Source organism: Thalia democratica, chromosome 1 (assembly GCF_965202585.1).
Source record: "Thalia democratica chromosome 1, ktThaDemo2.hap1.1, whole genome shotgun sequence".
Lineage (NCBI taxonomy): Eukaryota > Metazoa > Chordata > Thaliacea > Salpida > Salpidae > Thalia > Thalia democratica.
The window spans coordinates 50,317,861-50,335,164 of NC_139165.1; the positions used below are offsets into that span (position 1 = coordinate 50,317,861).

Consider the following 17,304-nt stretch of genomic DNA (forward strand, 5'->3'; position numbering starts at 1 on the left):
CTAGCAAAAATTGCACTAGAACATGTTTTAGTATTATAAAAAAGCTTAATTAAAACTTAAACTTTACTTTACTCTTATTAATATCAACTTTAAACTACTAGAATAAGGGTGAGAAACTTTTCTAGCTTGCTGATATTTACCAGAAAAAGTATTTTGCTTGCAACACTTATAAGAATTAAAAAATTCCTTATAGACTAAAATCAAATAAGCTCTACTTTGTACAGAAAAGAGTACAATATAAATAACTTAATATAAAAAATCTTAATCTTAATTAAAAGAACATTTTATTTTCAAGCTTAAAAATACGTTGTGGGCCAGAGATTTTGTTGTGAGTGAATCATACTTTTCCCAAACCTATACTAAAACAATGCCTTAGTATAGAAGATAACTCTAGATTCAGTGTTTCTTAGTCTTGTATTACTACCTGCACTTTTACACCTCTTCTGTCAGTCCTCCGAGGTGGTCTTCAAAGAGGACAACATTTACAGGCTGACCACTCAAACTCCTCCCCTAATTGTTGAGAGGAGACAGCAGGAACCAGCAGATGCCAAGATATGGTTCCCCAATCAAGAGGAACACCCTTACATGAGGTAAGAGGTAAAAAGAAGTAGATATTAGTATTTTGGGTATCTTGTTTAGTTGTTACGAGCTTTAATTTTGGCATAAAATTAAGAAGTATTTTTGGAAAGTTTTGAATATAAACTAAACAAAATTGGTTACATTTAAACTTCTGAAATACTTAAAGCAGATGAAAAAAAAAAACAGTTTTAAAACAAAAAAGTCCAGTTCTATTTAACAATGTATAATTCTTAGTAAGTTTTATAGTCAAAAAAGTCAATTTTTGCTTGCTAGCTCATAGTTTAACAGTAATTAATTTCTATACATACAACAAAAGTTTTGCTGTTCTTAACAGTTCATAAGCAGTAAAAATAAAATAGGGTGTTTGAAAACAGGAAAACAAATGTTGTTGTCTATTATGAATATGCTGATCACTGATTAATGTATCTTTGGACTACATTTTCCCAGGCTACAATTCTTCACACTGTTGTGATTGAAAAAGTTTTGTAATATACATAAGTTAAAACTGAAATAAAATAGTCTTATTAAGCTAAAAACTTAAAAACATACTTGCAAATTTTCAGTTGTTTATGTAATAAACTGTTTGAATAGAATTCAAACAATATTTAGCTTATATTTTAATAAAGCCATTGTACAAGTCATTTTCTATAAAAGTTCAAACAGTTTTTATCTTAAAATAAAGAATCTATAAAATAAAAAAGCAATATTAAAATTAAACAACAAACAAAATTCCTAAAAAGTTATAATTTTTTTTTTCAAAAAGTATTAGCTTTAAAATAATAGTTTTTTTCATGGTAATAAACATCAGTCTCAAATTCTTCTCCTTTCAACAATAAAGTTTTCTGAGAAAAAGGAAGTGTGTTACGTCATGTGTGATTTTACATGCCCCTTTAATATTTAACTTTCAGTTAACCAGAAAATAAAAACTATTTTTTATACAAAAAAAAAACCTTGGTGATAAGCCATTTGGAAAACATTAACAAGACTAAAATTTCAACAATAATAATCATAAAAAATGAGAAAATCATGAAGCTCAAATCCCCTGCAAGTGTTCACCAAATCACAACAACAATAATCCAAACATGTGATCACTGTCACTTAAGAAAATGTAACTTTCCATTAAAAGTATTTCTTTCCATCAAAAACCCAGTTGAAGTGTGTTATTCGTTAACACACATAAACATAGGTTGGTACAATAAAGGAAGATTACTGTATAATTGTTTTTATTTATATTCCAGTGAACTTGTTTCACAAGGATCTTTTGTTAGCAATTGATTAAATCTATTTTTTGAACAGTTGTATTTATAGTATTCTTATTCATTTAGTATGTTATTTATTTCGTAACTGTTCACATTTTTCTTTCTTTTATGTCTTAAATACTTAAAATTTAAAAAGTCTAACCCATATGTTAAATTATAATCTTAAGTGTTTTAGCTTGGTAAATTGTCAATAGTGAATCAAAAATTCGTTGTAGTTTTTAGCATCTTCTAGTGTTCAAATATTTTATTAAAGTCAAACAGGTTCTTCAAAATTTGAAAATAAAGTTTGCTAAGCTTAGTATTTATTGTAACTTAATTGTTTTTAAACAAAAAGCAAGTATTTTAAATACCTTAATATATTATATATAAAAAAAAGTTCATACTTTAAGACACTTTTACTTATGCTGTGCTATGTTACTTTAACTATGGCGCTGTTATACCGATGTTTACTTAAACGTCTTCTAATAATAAGTATTGAAAGTTATACAAGTAGAATTGATGTTCGACTAATTCTAGAATTTACAAAAGTTTTGTTTTTCTTATTTTTTTAATTGTATGCTATACAAGCAAAAAATTATATTACAAACTGCAATTTATAAAATTCATTCAATATTTATTTTTAGCTAATATGGAGTTTATTTTCTTTTAAATCAAATTTTTGAACAATTTTTTGACTTAACTGAATAACAAGTTCTTTAAAACACTTTAAATTAATACTTTTATCTCCGGTAAAATGTTAGTTTGTAAAAAAGCCAAATTGTTAATCTGCTTCAAAACTACCTAATTAAAATCCTAAACAATATTAAATTGAAACTAGAGTAAAACTGTATAAAGTTTCTATTTGAAGTTGTGTGATGTTATTTTGTTAGACTTTTTAAAGATTGTTACATGACAGCTCAAACTCTTTAAAAAATGTTTTAAGGGTCATAACTAAAACAGTAAATATTTTTGAAAAAAATTAAAAACGCTGTTGTAGGTCTTATTAATATTGTAAAATAAGATTATGATAATTAAAAAAAAAGTTTAATATTTATTAAAGACAACTTTTTAAATTACAATTAATTACTTTATTTTAAAACTATTTTCAACCATATCTCAAAAATATTGAAAATGCTCTCATATGTAATTAATAAGGTTAACTAGTATAAAAAAGTTTAAAAAAATGTATATTAAATGAGGTAGTTAGCAGCATTTAAATTGTCCAAGTTTGAATAGTCTTAAACCCTTAAAAACAACATTAGTTTACATTTAGATCAACACTTTATGATAGATCTCAAAGTTACTATTTTACAAAGCTTTACTGGATTATGAGGCCTGATGGTGTAGAGGTCCTAATGATAGCTTTTTTGAAAACTCTTTGAATTAAATGTTGCAAAATAAAACCTAGTTTTGGTCATATGTACAAAAAAAAATTTCTGGTGTTTTAGTCTGAAAATGTTTTGCAGCATACCAAAATAGAATAAATATTCAAATTGCTTAGACCAATTTGTTTTAATTTTTTAGATAAGTAAATAAAACTGGTAGCAAAGTTTTTATAAAAAGAATTAGACAAGCTTTCAATAAAATTTATTTAATCCTCTATGACCTTAACTTTTTATTATTTAAATTAGATTAAAAACAAAACTATTTTCTTAAACAATTTTTGTAATAAAATCTTAGTTACATGACATTTAGATAACACTCACAAGGCTAAAATCTCAATAATAAAAATAAAGGGAAAATCATATAGATCAAGCACCCTGTAGCAAAATTTAAAAAAGCAATGTATTTTCCTGATTTTTTATTGTAGTATATAAATTCAATAGATACATCGTACTTAATAAAGTTAGAAATTTAAAACTAAATTTAATTTAAGTCAGTTTTAGTTTTGGTGCATTGTAAAAATATATCATTCTTGTGAAGTTATTATTTGATGATTGTTTGAAAGATGAAAACTTATTGTTCTGTAAGTGTTTTGACTTTCTCTTTATCGTTTAATTTTGTTTGTGTTATCATATATTAAACATGCAAGCCTATAGCTAAAAGTTACTTCATAATATAGAACTTAAAAAGTTTTCCGAGTTGAAGGAATATTATAATTTAAATTGTTAATAAGTTTGATAACTAAGTTATTTGAGTTAAGGCCATAGAGGTGGTTAAAACACTTTTTTTACAAAAATTAACTTCAGCTTTTATATGAAAGCTTTAAATACAAACTACAATTCATTTTTTATAGAATTCTAAAATATCATTTAACTTTTGAGATATTTTATTTTTTGTAAAAAGTTTCCAATACAAACGCATGGACCGCATGGGTCAATTTTCTCAGATATTTCAAAATTCACTAAAAATCTATCTCCTCCTTCATTTTTCATTTAATTTTTTTCAAATGTTCAGGAAATTTTCCTTTACTAAAAGAAAAAAATGTTACTTAAAATTTTTTTTAATTCAGAAAAATAAAAATTTTATCACAAAAAAAAAGTGCTTTTTTTAATTCAAAAGTAACTTTTTTTTGTTTTTGTATAAAGATTAGACTGTGAAAGTTTGAATAAGATTGCTTGAAAAATGTAGGAGGAGATATGTTTTAAATAAAATAGTTTTTTTGCTGTTTTAGTTTTCCCTTCCCATTAGGAACCTATTATGCGGCCCGTTTTTGTCTGGTCATATCTCAAAAAATAATTCAAATTTTTTAAAACAATTTTAAAACAATTAAATACATCTTGAAGCTTAGAAAAAACTCTATAAAATAAGATCAACTTGTAAAAAACATGGCTTACCTCCCCTATGGCCTTAAAAGAATATTTATGATTTAAGTTGTTACTAAGTTTGATTAGAAAGTTATTAGAGTTAAAAGTATATTTATAATCTAGTTTGCTGATAAGTTTGGTTTGATTATAAATTCTATTACAAGTAATTGAAAAGTAAAATGAGTGCGCTGGGTATTTGCTTTTGTAAGAAATTTTTAGAAAAGGGTACTAAATTTAACTTATTTAAGATTGAGTTTTTGTATTAATATTTAAGCCATAGGGAGATCCGTCATTTTTTTCCAAAAATCAGTGTTGGCTCTTATTTAAAAGCCTGAAGCATATGCTATAGGGTAGTTTTTATACAACCAAAAAAACACAATTAACAATTGAAGTAATTTTAAATATTTTTAAATATAAATATATTTCAGTTATTTGTATTAAAAAGTCTAATTCATAAGATCTTCACAATAAATTATTTATTATGAAGTATGTGTTAAAGCTATGAACCAGAATAAAGTTGTTCAAAAGAATGCTATAGTTTTAGCTAGTTATTTTTTAAACTTCTAAATACTTTACAACAAAGCTAATCTTAAATGCATCATTTTTAACCTCAATAAACTTCTTACTACTTAAAAAAAACTAAAACATCTGTAATTGAATATGTAATTATTTATTTTAAGTTTTATGTAAACACCAAAATATAAAATTTAAACTCGTTAAAATGTTAAACATGTTAATTAAACAGTTGTATATCTTCTAAATTCATAGCTTTTAATATGGCAAGTGATTTTTTTATTATTAGTATCTTACTACATAGGTAAAAAAAATTATAACAAGTTTAATTGTTTTACAATCAAAATGCAAACAGTGTATTTACAGTTGTTATAAAATCTTTTATAATTTTGAAAATGGAAAGTGTCTCATTTGACCAGTTAACAAAGCCAGATATTGTTGAAAGTGCAGTGGAGTTTGTGGAGTCTTTTAGAAAGTTTGCTTCTGATGTGCCTGCAGCTGTCCAATTGAAATTATCAAAGTTTAAAGAATTCCAGGAAGTGACTAGTGAGAAATGTCATGAAGCTAAAAATTTGATAAGACTATTGAACGAAAGTAATGATTTAAGCAGTACTGATAGCTACCAAAAGGTTATTCAAATTCAGAACATAATGAATTATTGTAAAACTCTAAATGATGAAAAACTCAGATTAGCTCAAGAAGTTTTAGAACTAGTAATCCAGAATAGTAAAAAAGTTGAAAAAAGTCAAGAATCTTTTATGATGATACATGATCCACAATGGAAAGAAGAGCTTATAAAAAAAGAAGCAGTAAAGCTTGAACAGTCTCGTTCTAAAAGATCAAAGCGTAGACCACATACTGATAAAGGTCAAGATGCAATAAAAGCCAAAATTGGTAATTATGAGGTTGCTAGTACCAAATTAAATACTAGTTATAGTACAAGAAACACTTCTTTGTTACCTAAAAATGAAAAAGTTGAGGAAGAAGTTGTTGAAAAGAGGGATTTATTAGATAGGGGCAAAAGTAATTATAATAAAAAGTTTTCTAAAGATAGTGAAAATGGGTCACAGAAAGATAAATCTGTGTTGTTTATTGGCTCAGATCATTCGTCTAAAGCTTCTTCAAAGTTTAAACTTTCATCACATAGTTTATCTACCCCAAAAAGAACTAAAGTTTCAAGTGAAATCAGGGCAACTCCAAAAAGCTCTAACAAATCTTCAAGCACAATTAGGGGAGACAGCACACTTAGTCGTAGCAAAAAGAAGAAGAAAAGGCAAGTGAAACAAGCAGTTTCTCCTTCTCAAGAAGAGCAAGTTGCTGATCACGATTCGAATGAAGAACTGTTTTGTTTCTGCCAACAAGTGTCATTTGGCAACATGGTTTGCTGTGATGGTCCAAACTGCAAGTATGAATGGTTTCACTTTGACTGTGTTGGACTTAGCCAATCACCAGGAGAAAATCAAAACTGGTATTGCCCTGATTGCAAAAAGAACTTTAAAAAATCATCTTAGGTTGTAGAACTGTACTTGAAAGCTTACTATAGGTTATCCTAAATTAGCTTATGTTTTGGGTTTATATATTATTTAATTTGAAATAAGTTTAAATTGTTTCAATAACCTAAATTATGTTCAAAACTTTTAACAATTTTATTTTCAATATTTTTAATTTTTTTAAGTATTAAAACAAATAAATATATTTTTAAATAATCCTGTTCATTTTACTGAAACTTAAATTTATTGTTCAATATCATAAAAAATCTACTATTTGATACAATATTTGTAATGTTTATTAAACAGTTAAGAATTTATTTAAATAACTTATAGTTTTGGTGATTGTTGGCCATTTGTTCTTATGAATAAATTACTAAAAATTTTTAATATGTTATATTAAAAATGAATAACTTATACAAATAGTATTTAAAGCTTGATTAGAATTTTACTAATTAAATTTTTAATTCAAAAATTTCTAGCATGAAATATTTTCATATGCATAAGAATATTTTTTGTCTAAATAAAATTTGTTGTGAATATTATTGATTGAAAATATTCTAGAACTTTTGTATCTACTATAGTTTAGTAATTGTATATCTGTCTTAGTGATTTTTTTAATGTAAAATTTAAGTTTAATTAAATCAGCTTTTATATCAAAAGAGGATTAAATTCTAGTTTTAGGACCTTTACCAATTTCTAACAGAACACTTTTTATATAAATACAATTTTTAGTATAAACTGTTTCTAAAATTAGTTATTGCTTGTTATTAAAACAAATAACTTAATCCTCTTGAATAAATTTAGGTTCATGTAAAATGTTGCGAGATTTGCTTCTTGCTCTAAATGGCCACACCGGCTCTATTTTTAAACTTAAAGATGGACAAGTAAAAGTTGTTGAAGGTCTTCCAAACATATCTCCCTGGGAGCTTAATGCATTGAACAAACTGTTGCACTTGTCTACTACAGTATTGTTTATTAGACAGTTTGTAAATAAATATAATACTATAATAACTAATGAATGCCCAAATACTAAGGGAATGCTGAAATCAGGCTGTTACCTGCGAGGTTTTTGTAAAGGACTGAATAACGTTTTGTTACCATACGAAAAAAAATTATTAAACGTTGAAATGGAGCTACTTAAAAACCAACACTTGTCTTTTTTGTATGTTCAACAAGCAGTCAACAATTCAGTACCTGTATTTGATGCCATAAATGATGTTATAAATGAAATTATAACCAGTAAAAGTTATGGTTGTCAAATTTTAGATATAGTTTACAACGGCACTATAACTGGAGATGAAAACATAAGAAAGACCATGCTGGTAATTTTGAAGCAATGCCACGCTGTAATGTACCACCAGCTGTCAGCATGGCTGTTATACGGTGTTCTCAACGATCGCCACAAAGAGTTTTTCATTCAAAAAAAATTGAAAACTGATGAAATTTCTGCATTTGAAGAAGTTGACAACCTGCAAAACCCTGCATTGGATTTAAATAAAGAAACTAGTTTTTCACTTTGCTATGAAAATCTTCCAAGCTATATATCCAATAGATGCGCAAATATAATCTGTTTTATTGGTACTTCGCTTAACTTATTTATAAATGATGATTATTCCTTTTCTCAAAATTCTCAAGCCGTTGGCAAATCCAGCTTTGACATGAACAAATGGAAGGTTGAAGGTTTGCTGAAGGAAAAGGAACGAGACTATTTGATTAGTTTAAGAGAACTTCAACATTCTAATGACTTTGTTCTAAACGATTTCGAGAGGTTGATTGATCAAATAAGACTGACAGTTTCTCGTGATCTGTGGACTCTGTGCGTAGACCACGCGCATCTTGTATCGATGTTTCACACGCTAAAAGATTTTTTTCTCTTGGGCAGAGGTGAGCTGTACCAAACTTTCATTGACGAAGCCAACGATCTGTTGAAAAATCCTCCTACAAAAGTTACAGAGCACGACGTGAGACAAGCGTTCATGAGATCAGCTACTCAAGTTCAAATTGAAACTGAATCGTTTCCGTTCAAGCTCTTTTCTCTGACCGTTGACAACACAAAGCAAGATGCCCAGGACTTCCTCATCCAGCCTTTCCCCAAATACGAAAACGTAGACAACGGCTGGTCCAGGCTGGGGCTGACTTTTGAAGTGCAATGGCCGCTGCAAACGCTGTTTAAAGACACAGACTTGGAAAAGTACAATCAGCTGTTCAAGTTCCTTTTGAGGGTGCGGCGCACGCAGTCACAGCTGCAGCAGGCGTGGATGGGTCAAATGGGTCAGTGCAGAAGCGACAACAGTGAAGAGCTAAGCCAGCTGATGCGGCTTCAGTGGACGTGCAGGCGGCAAATGCAGTATTTCGTCGACAACCTTCAGTACTACTTGCTGGCTGACGTCATTGAAAGTCAGTTTCAGCGTCTCACTAACGTAATTAAGAGCTCCGACGCAAAAGACCGCGACTTTGAGGTGGTTTGCGTGGCGCACGAAAGTTTTCTAAACACTCTTCTGTCACAATGCTTCATTTTGTCATCAAAAGTTTGCAGTTGCCTCATTCAAATTCTAGACGTGTGCCAGAAGTTTTGTGAGGTCATACACACGTCGTCTGTGCTTATATCGAGACATGACGTCATAACACAGCTGACAGAGCTTCATGACGAATATTCTGATCGAGTTGATGTCTTTTTTAAATTAATGACTGGAATTAGTTCGAATCAGTGTAACCCTCACATTACATTGCTTACTTTAAGACTAGACTATAACAGGTACTTTAGTAAAAATAATGTTACAACGCTTAGAAGCTGAAAAATAAATAGAATGTAGTATTTTTAATTGTGAATTTTTAATATGTTTTTTATCTTGTAAAGTATAAACATGTTACGGTTTTTTTTAGTTTTTTGAACTATTTAGATCTGCAACAAATTTTGCATACCATTGTTTTGAAATTGCTTGAAGAAGTTATAAGATAATTAAATTTTACAATTTTCACCACCATAAAGTTATTAAAAAATATTAATTATAACTATTAACCAATATTTATGTCTTTAACTTTCCAGTAATAAATATATTTTACACACCAATATTGTTTAAAAAATTTTACCGAGTAGTGATTACGGTGGACTAATTTTTAAATATACGGCCAAAGAGTATTAGTTCAATAATTGAATTGCACAATTAAACTTTTACTGAAACATTTTAAATATTACCTTTCTAAGCTAATTTTATTTAATGAAACGAACTAGAAATATATGTATAAGGTGTAAACAATTATTAAAATAAAAGTTTAAACTAGTTTTTATTTTTAGTCGAAGAATAAAACTTATAACTTTTTATGTTAAACTATAATGTATTTATAAGTTACTAACTTTTAAACTAAATTTTATGCACCATTTTTGATCTTTAAAACAATTTGAGATTTCAAAAAATTAGAAAAATTTAACAAAATTATAAACTAATGCCTGTAATTAATCTCTAGGTTTTTATCGTTTTAGTATAGATTTCGATTGTTTCTATATTTATTTATAAGAGTGTTCTAGACTTTGTTTAAAAAAATCGAGTCTTCTCGAATTTTGTAACGAACGTTTTAAACGCTCTTTGTTTCGAAATGAATTAAAATTGTTTAGCATTAAGTTCTTCCAAATATAATTTCTTTAACTTCCTTTTTTACTTAAGTCCCTAATATATTATTGCTTATAAGATTTTTAAATATTCTAAAATATCGAGCTAATTATTTAGTTTCTCTAAAATCTTATATGCAGTTAGAATAAAGTTTTAGTCATTAAAGACTAGTTTTTTTCTAAAATTCAATTAATAGCCAAAGCTCATCACATAAAATACTTAAAAAACTAGGAAACAATTTTTATACAATAATTATAAGTATTGTTATTACATACTAGTTTTGCAACCGAGTCTAATTTATAAAAGACCCTTAGTCATTTCTATCATTGTCAATAAGATTAAAAGACTGTAGATTTAACTAGTACAGTACTGATAGCTTAAATGACAATTCGTATTACGACATTTTCTACTTTAGTAAAAAGCTGTAAGGTGCCATATCTCTAAAAGTAATTAAAAATCAAGTAAATGTACTTAAGGTCTAATTCATGTGACAATGATTTTAAATATGTATACAATAACTAAAAAGAGCCGTATTTTGCAAATTTTAAAACTTCTGTTAGTCACATCTCAAATAGTATTTTTTTAGTACTACTGTAGGTATATATTAATATGGTAGAGAAATAATTTTAGAAACTCCGGACTAACACAATTTTAAACGTCGGAATTTAAAAGGTCGTGCACTTCTGCTGATAGTATTAAAATAAGCTTGGTTGATTTTAGTAATTAAGAAAATTAGTTGACCATCGGTGAAAACTTATTTTTATGCTTGCGTATACAAAATTTGCTTTATGGCAGAGTGACACAAAATGGGCTATATGGCTCCCTTTAGAAATTTAGGGGGCCATAATTTGAAACTTACAGTAGATATTCTTTTTTGAAGTAAAAGAGCTAAAAAAAGATTAAGACATATTAAAGGGTAGTTTTATGGAACTTACACCAGAGGTTACGAGAAAATTTAATCTAGACTAAGGGCTCCCAAAGTGAACCATTTCGGAAAGTAGTTAGAGGGAGGGCACAAGGCAATCATTTGAGACTTATACTTGATATTTTGAAGTTGGTGATGAACAAAAAATAAAATATTTTGATAACGTTTTGATAAACTTATTTGTAGGGGTGATTGCTTTTTTAATTTCTTCAAAGGGGCATTAAGAAAAAAATAAATGGAAAACCCTGCTCTAAAGCGATCATCCAACATTTTTTCAAAATAAAACCGGTCAGGTTTTTCTGAAAATGCAAGATGACCATCAAGCACAAACAAATCCACAGTATATATGCTTTAAATTGTACCTGTTAAGTACTGTAAACTTACAAGTTTCTTCTTTACAAAAAAATTTGATTGAAATTCTAAATGGAAATTTTTAAATTGTAGTTTAGTGGCATATGTTTATCTTAAATGGATTAATTAAAGCATGCTGATTAACTTTTGTCATTTTGCTTTCTTTTTTTCAAAACACTACGTACACTACTTTTTATCTGTACTGTTTAAATTTTTTGTGAATTTATTTTGTTATTTAATCATTGAATAACTTATCAGTTTTATTTTTTTAAGGTTTAGCAATTTTAGTAAATTGGTAGGATAATGACAGCTTTTTGTACATAACATGCAGAAATTTTTAGTTTATCGCGAGCTCCTATACTTCTTTTACTTAATAGTTATCTTTAACTTGTGTAAGCACAAAGTTATAACAATAAACCATGAAACAAGCACCAAATTGTACTCTCAATTTATTTCATAAATATCATTCATCAATTTCTATGTTTAATACAAACTGTTACGCTTTGATCCTGCAAAACCGATAGGTATTGTAAATTATAGTTACTGTTTAAAAGTTAAAATTATATATAAAATCAGGCTTCATTATTGATTTTAACAAATTTTATTTCACATAAATAAAAAGTACATTTAGGGTTTTTACAGCTTTTAATCTATATCCGATATTGTTTCTGATTTTATAAATTGTACTTTTTATTATTACTGATCACTGTACAACGTTGGCTTTAGGCATCAAAACCTTGTTCACTTATCCAAAACAAAAGACGCACAAAAATGAAAGAACACAAGTATTACATATCAAGTAGACACCTAATTTATAAATAATTAGTCAAAAAGATTAAAAATACTCCAAAAAAAACTAACACATGTTGTTATTGCATTGAAACTCAACACAAATTTAGTATGAAAAATATAATTTTTTTTTATGGTAAATGGATATTAATGAAAATAATATCTACAAACATAAAACACTTAGTCGATAATAAATTTCATTTTTACAATTGAACGAAAAAAAAAGCGCTTAAATATTTGGTCCAAGGACCTGGTGTACAAAAAAACCTTTCGGTTATCGAGTCATACACCAGGATACAGTTTAAAGTCCAGTACAACTTAAAGTACTATGAGTAAGATTCGAAATTTTTTAATTCGAAAATAGTTATTAAACATTAGCAGTATTTAATTGAGAAAATATTCAGTTTTATAGACTATTTAAATACTATTTGTTGATATTTATTGAATTCTACCAACAATTTTTATTTAAAATCTTTGTTTAAGCTTAAACTAAAACTTACCTTCTTACACGAAAACACTTATTAAGATAATTTTTTCAACAATATTATTATTTTGTAGAAAAATAACTTTTATAATTATTTTTAAATGTCGTTTTTTTTTTGTCCTCTTACATTGTTTTTTTAACTTGAAAAAACAGAACTAAATAGTAAAAGACCTTTTGTGTACTACTTCAAGTTTTTTAAAAGAATATAACTAAAATTCAAATCTCTTATATTTCAGGTGCTTTAAACCAAGTTTAGTTAACTTTTTTACTTTTATAAATTTAATGTTTTGATTTTCCTTGTACTCTTACTACTTTACTAATATCGTTTTTAAAATAGAGAAACCAATTTGGATTATAGTGTTAAATATAATCTTGGGAAGAACATATAATATAAATTTATTTAACAGATGGGTAACTGTAATTAGATTTATAGTTTTTTAGTAGTATGACACTGATACAACTTTTTTTCAACTAACGTGACGGTAAATTTACAACTTAAAGTACTATCAGTAAGATTTGAAAATTTGGTCAATTTAAAGTATAGAATTAAGTTGCAGACATTATAATAAAGCTGTTTGATAAGTAAGTCTGTATTTAAACTTTACACAAAAACCCTAATTATGTGTAGTGTACAACCATGAAAAAGACATTAACTTATCTCTTTTTTATGGGAACGGATCTAAATTGCACGAAGACAAAAATGCACGTGGGTACTAAATTGCACGAGGTGACAAAATTGCACGAAGACGATTTTGCACCAACGGTCAATTTTGCACGAGTTACATTTTTGCATGTGAGTAAAAAAATAAAGAAAAAAGAAAAATTAACAGAAAAAATAAACTAAAAAATTATTAAAAAAAAAAAAGGAAAAAGAGTTACTGACCGAGAGTAAAGGTTAGGGGTAATAGTGATAGTAATAAAAAATAATAGCTAATAAAAACTATAAAAGAAAAATAATAATAATAATAATAATTGATTAGAAAAAAAGCTATTAAAAAAAGTATATAAATAAATTTAATAATTAAAATAAAAAAAGTAAAACAATTTTAAAAATAAAATAAAAAACAAAAAAAAAAATTACCGACCGAGGGTAAGAGTTAGGGGTAACAGTGATAGTAAATAGAAATTGATTAAAAAAAAAAAATTATAAAAAATTAGAATATTTAAAACTAATAAATAAAAAAATCAACCCGTGCAAAATTGACCCTTCGTGCAAAAGTATCTTCGTGGACTTTTATCTCTGTGCAATTTTATCCCCTCGTGCAAAAGTATATCTTCGTGCAATTTTGTCCCCTCGTGCAACTTGTACGCTCACGCAATTTAGACAGCTACCTTTTTTTTATGCCTTTAGCGCACTAGTACTGTGGATTTAAGCTTATTTTGGTGAAAAAATTGTGAAAATCTAGCAAATTGAGTAAAATTTTTAAGAATATAAAAATAGATCACTTAAAGCTTGGTTAAAATATTCATCAAATTCAACATAAACTACTCAGATTATGCTTGCATGGGTTATTTCTTTGCCTTATCATAAAGAGTGTCTGGGTTGGGTTGTGAAAGTCGAAATTCTACCTGTTGCTAAAATGGCCCTTTTTAAATTTTTTCCTAAAACCAGGGACAATTTCAGATAAGTAAACATTTTTTATTGAAAAACATTATCATTAATAATATATACTGCATTTTCGTGTTTTTATAGATTATTGAAAGAGTAATTATAAAAAATCAAACAAGCGTATTTTTTCTAATTATTATTAAACTATCGGTAGTATACTTACATTAATCAACATTTGTCAAACACAACAGCTGTGAAAGTTTATAAATGAACTCACAAGAAAAAACTTATAAAAAACTGCAGCACAATTAAACTATTAGCAAAAATTTCCGGTTATGAAGCAAACAAACTGCATTATGACGTCGAACAAGTTGACTTTCCAAGCGAAGCATTAGTACGCTAGAATGGCCACCCCTACGTGCGTAGAATACTTGAGAAAAGCACCGACATGTCGCATGATCACTGACAACTTCGAGAACAAGAAGACGAGAACTATCATCATAACAATAGCCCATACCGTGTTGAAGTTTGGCATATCAACCAAGCAGTTGAAGTACATTGGTATGTCGTATGAGAACATTTTTCTCAAGTAGTAGGTCCATGACGCTGCAGTGTGGCGGCGGTGGTAGTTTTTGAATAGACTGCATACACAGTGTCTATTATAATTTACAAATTTCTGAGAAGATAACAAGTTTAGTTATAACACATGTATGCTAATAGTAGCAAACTGTGTATAATATACAGTAACAAAATCTTTACTTTTTTTTAAAATATAAAACTGATTTAAAAATAACAAAAGATATTTTTAAGAGAATAACAACTATTTGTGTGACCATAGCACACTCAACTTTCTTAAATGAAAAAAGGAAAAATATATTTCTTAATTTATTAGTTAAATTTAAATGTTTTGTATAAATATTATTAGAGAATTATGCTAAAAAACAAATAATAAACTGCTTGTATACTCTAATCAAAAAACTCCATTTTTTATAAACAATTTGTTAAGTTAATAAAAATGAACTAGGTATTTTAAGTGAGCAAAACTATTAAATTTTTGAATAACGAGAGGTGTATAAAATATTTTTTCATACTGGCCAAATCACTCACTTTTTTTTTTGTCCTTGACAAGATATTAAACTTTATCTATGGTATACGACTCGATAACCGAAAAGTGTTTTTATCCTTAAACAAAAAATTTTAAAATCTTTATTTCTGTCGTTCAACAAACAGTATTCAGTGATGCTTATTTAATAACTACACAGTGGGTAAAAAGGGCACAAATTTTTTTATAAAAAAAACTGTTGCTAGAAAATAAAACAAGTTTTTTTACATAGGGTGATAGAAATGGATTTATTGTTTTTAAAACTGGTTTTGTCTCCTTTGCTTCAAGTATTTCAAAAATTAAGTTAATTTAAATGCAACCAACTTTTGCTTCTTTTAAGTTCAAAAATTACTAAAAACTCTTCGTAATTTATGTCTAAACAACACTTTCAAAAACTACACCAAAATATCTAAATTATTTATTTATAAATAACAATTCAATATTTTTTGATAATGTCTAGTGTCTATCAGAAAATAAGACAAGTTGTTTGAAAATTAAAGTTTGTTGATTTTCTTTTCAAATTACATAAAAAAACAACATAAACTGGCGTAAAAATGTTACAGAAACCTGTTAAAAAAATAAGTTACTAAAAAATAACTATCTGTAAACTCTTTTTTAGCTTTCCTAGTGTACGTACTAAAGAAACATGATGGATGTTTAACTATAAAATTTTGAGATATAAGACATTGGATATGCCTTTAAATTGCCCTACAAGGTCCATTTTATAGAAAAAGTAAAAGTTTTAAAAAATTGAAAAATACATAAATGTTTTAGTTTTCAATGATTTTTTATTATTTTACAATTTATAATTTTACAATTTTATTATTCTTTGTTTAATAAAAATGGTAAAATAATAGTAATTTATTAGTATTATAGGTATCTTTTTGTAGTTGCTGCAGGCTTTAATTTTGAAATAAATTATATAGCATTTTAAATTTTTTTTGAATCTTTAATTAAAAATTTGGCTATATTTAAACTTATATAGCTTGAAAAATACTAAAGGTGAAAAAGCATAGTTTTAAAAAGATAAAACCCAGCTCATCATAAAACACTTAGTTAATCTATTTTAGTTTTAAAAAAGTGTTTGCCTGCTTAACCCGCTTTGTATAATTTCATTGTAATTTTACTATTACATTTTTTTTTACCTACAATCTTTAAAAACTATGTGGCCCACTAAGACTTTTTTTAGAAGTTCAGCCCGCAAAAGAACTTTCTAATAAACCTGGCCCGCTGACTAAAAAAACTTCCTACTATAACAGGCAGATAGTTTGTTGGAGTAAATATAAAGAGCTAAACTAAACAACTCAGAAATACAGCTGCAGTAACAAAGCTAAATGAACTGTGCCTTTATTTAAAATTGAGTTTAACAAAGTATTTACAGTTCATCATCCAATAATAAATCAACAGACTATTTTTTTTATAACTTTGTGTTAAAAAAACACTACAATTTAAGAATTCGGATCTAAACTTATGAGATTATGATTGATTCAGTTGTGTACAAGGTAGTTCTTCTGTCAAAATGTTTCTGTTTATGTTATGTATTTGCTGTAACGAGTTGAAAACTGTTTATTTTTTACTGAGTCAAAAGGTTTACTTAAAGAAAGAAAATCTACTTTTTTGTTCACTCTATTTCCTAGGACATTAGTTTTTCTCAGAACATAAAAAACTAATGTTTTAGTGTTAGATATTTTTGCATAACGTTTGTTTATACTTTTATAACTTTTAGTATCACCTTGATTTAAAATAACACTATATTTTTATAAACTTTTATTACATTTACATTTATTTTAAAACATATTATTATTGCTTTAAAAATTATGTTCCTGATGTGAGTTTTTTTTCTAATCAATTCTTTTTACAACGAAATGAAGTTAACCAAAATGCTTTATTTAGATTTTTTTTCTTGATTTATATCTAGGGTATTTTTTA

At 27.0% G+C, this 17,304-nt stretch overlaps 2 protein-coding genes across 2 annotated transcripts; both read left to right on the forward strand.

Moving 5' to 3' along the window:
• The first annotated feature begins 5,447 nt into the window (after positions 1-5,447).
• LOC145831503 (uncharacterized) lies at positions 5,448-6,911 on the forward strand. Its single transcript, XM_082938784.1, has one exon. It carries the CDS (start codon positions 5,473-5,475, stop codon positions 6,586-6,588), a length of 1,116 nt encoding a protein of 371 aa, XP_082794910.1. The 5' UTR covers positions 5,448-5,472; the 3' UTR covers positions 6,589-6,911.
• Positions 6,912-7,198: 287 nt separating this feature from the next.
• On the forward strand, positions 7,199-9,621 carry LOC145829334 (gamma-tubulin complex component 4-like). Its single transcript, XM_082937102.1, has one exon. The coding sequence runs from the start codon at positions 7,383-7,385 to the stop codon at positions 9,360-9,362; it is 1,980 nt and encodes a 659-aa protein (XP_082793228.1). The 5' UTR covers positions 7,199-7,382; the 3' UTR covers positions 9,363-9,621.
• Positions 9,622-17,304: the final 7,683 nt, after the last annotated feature.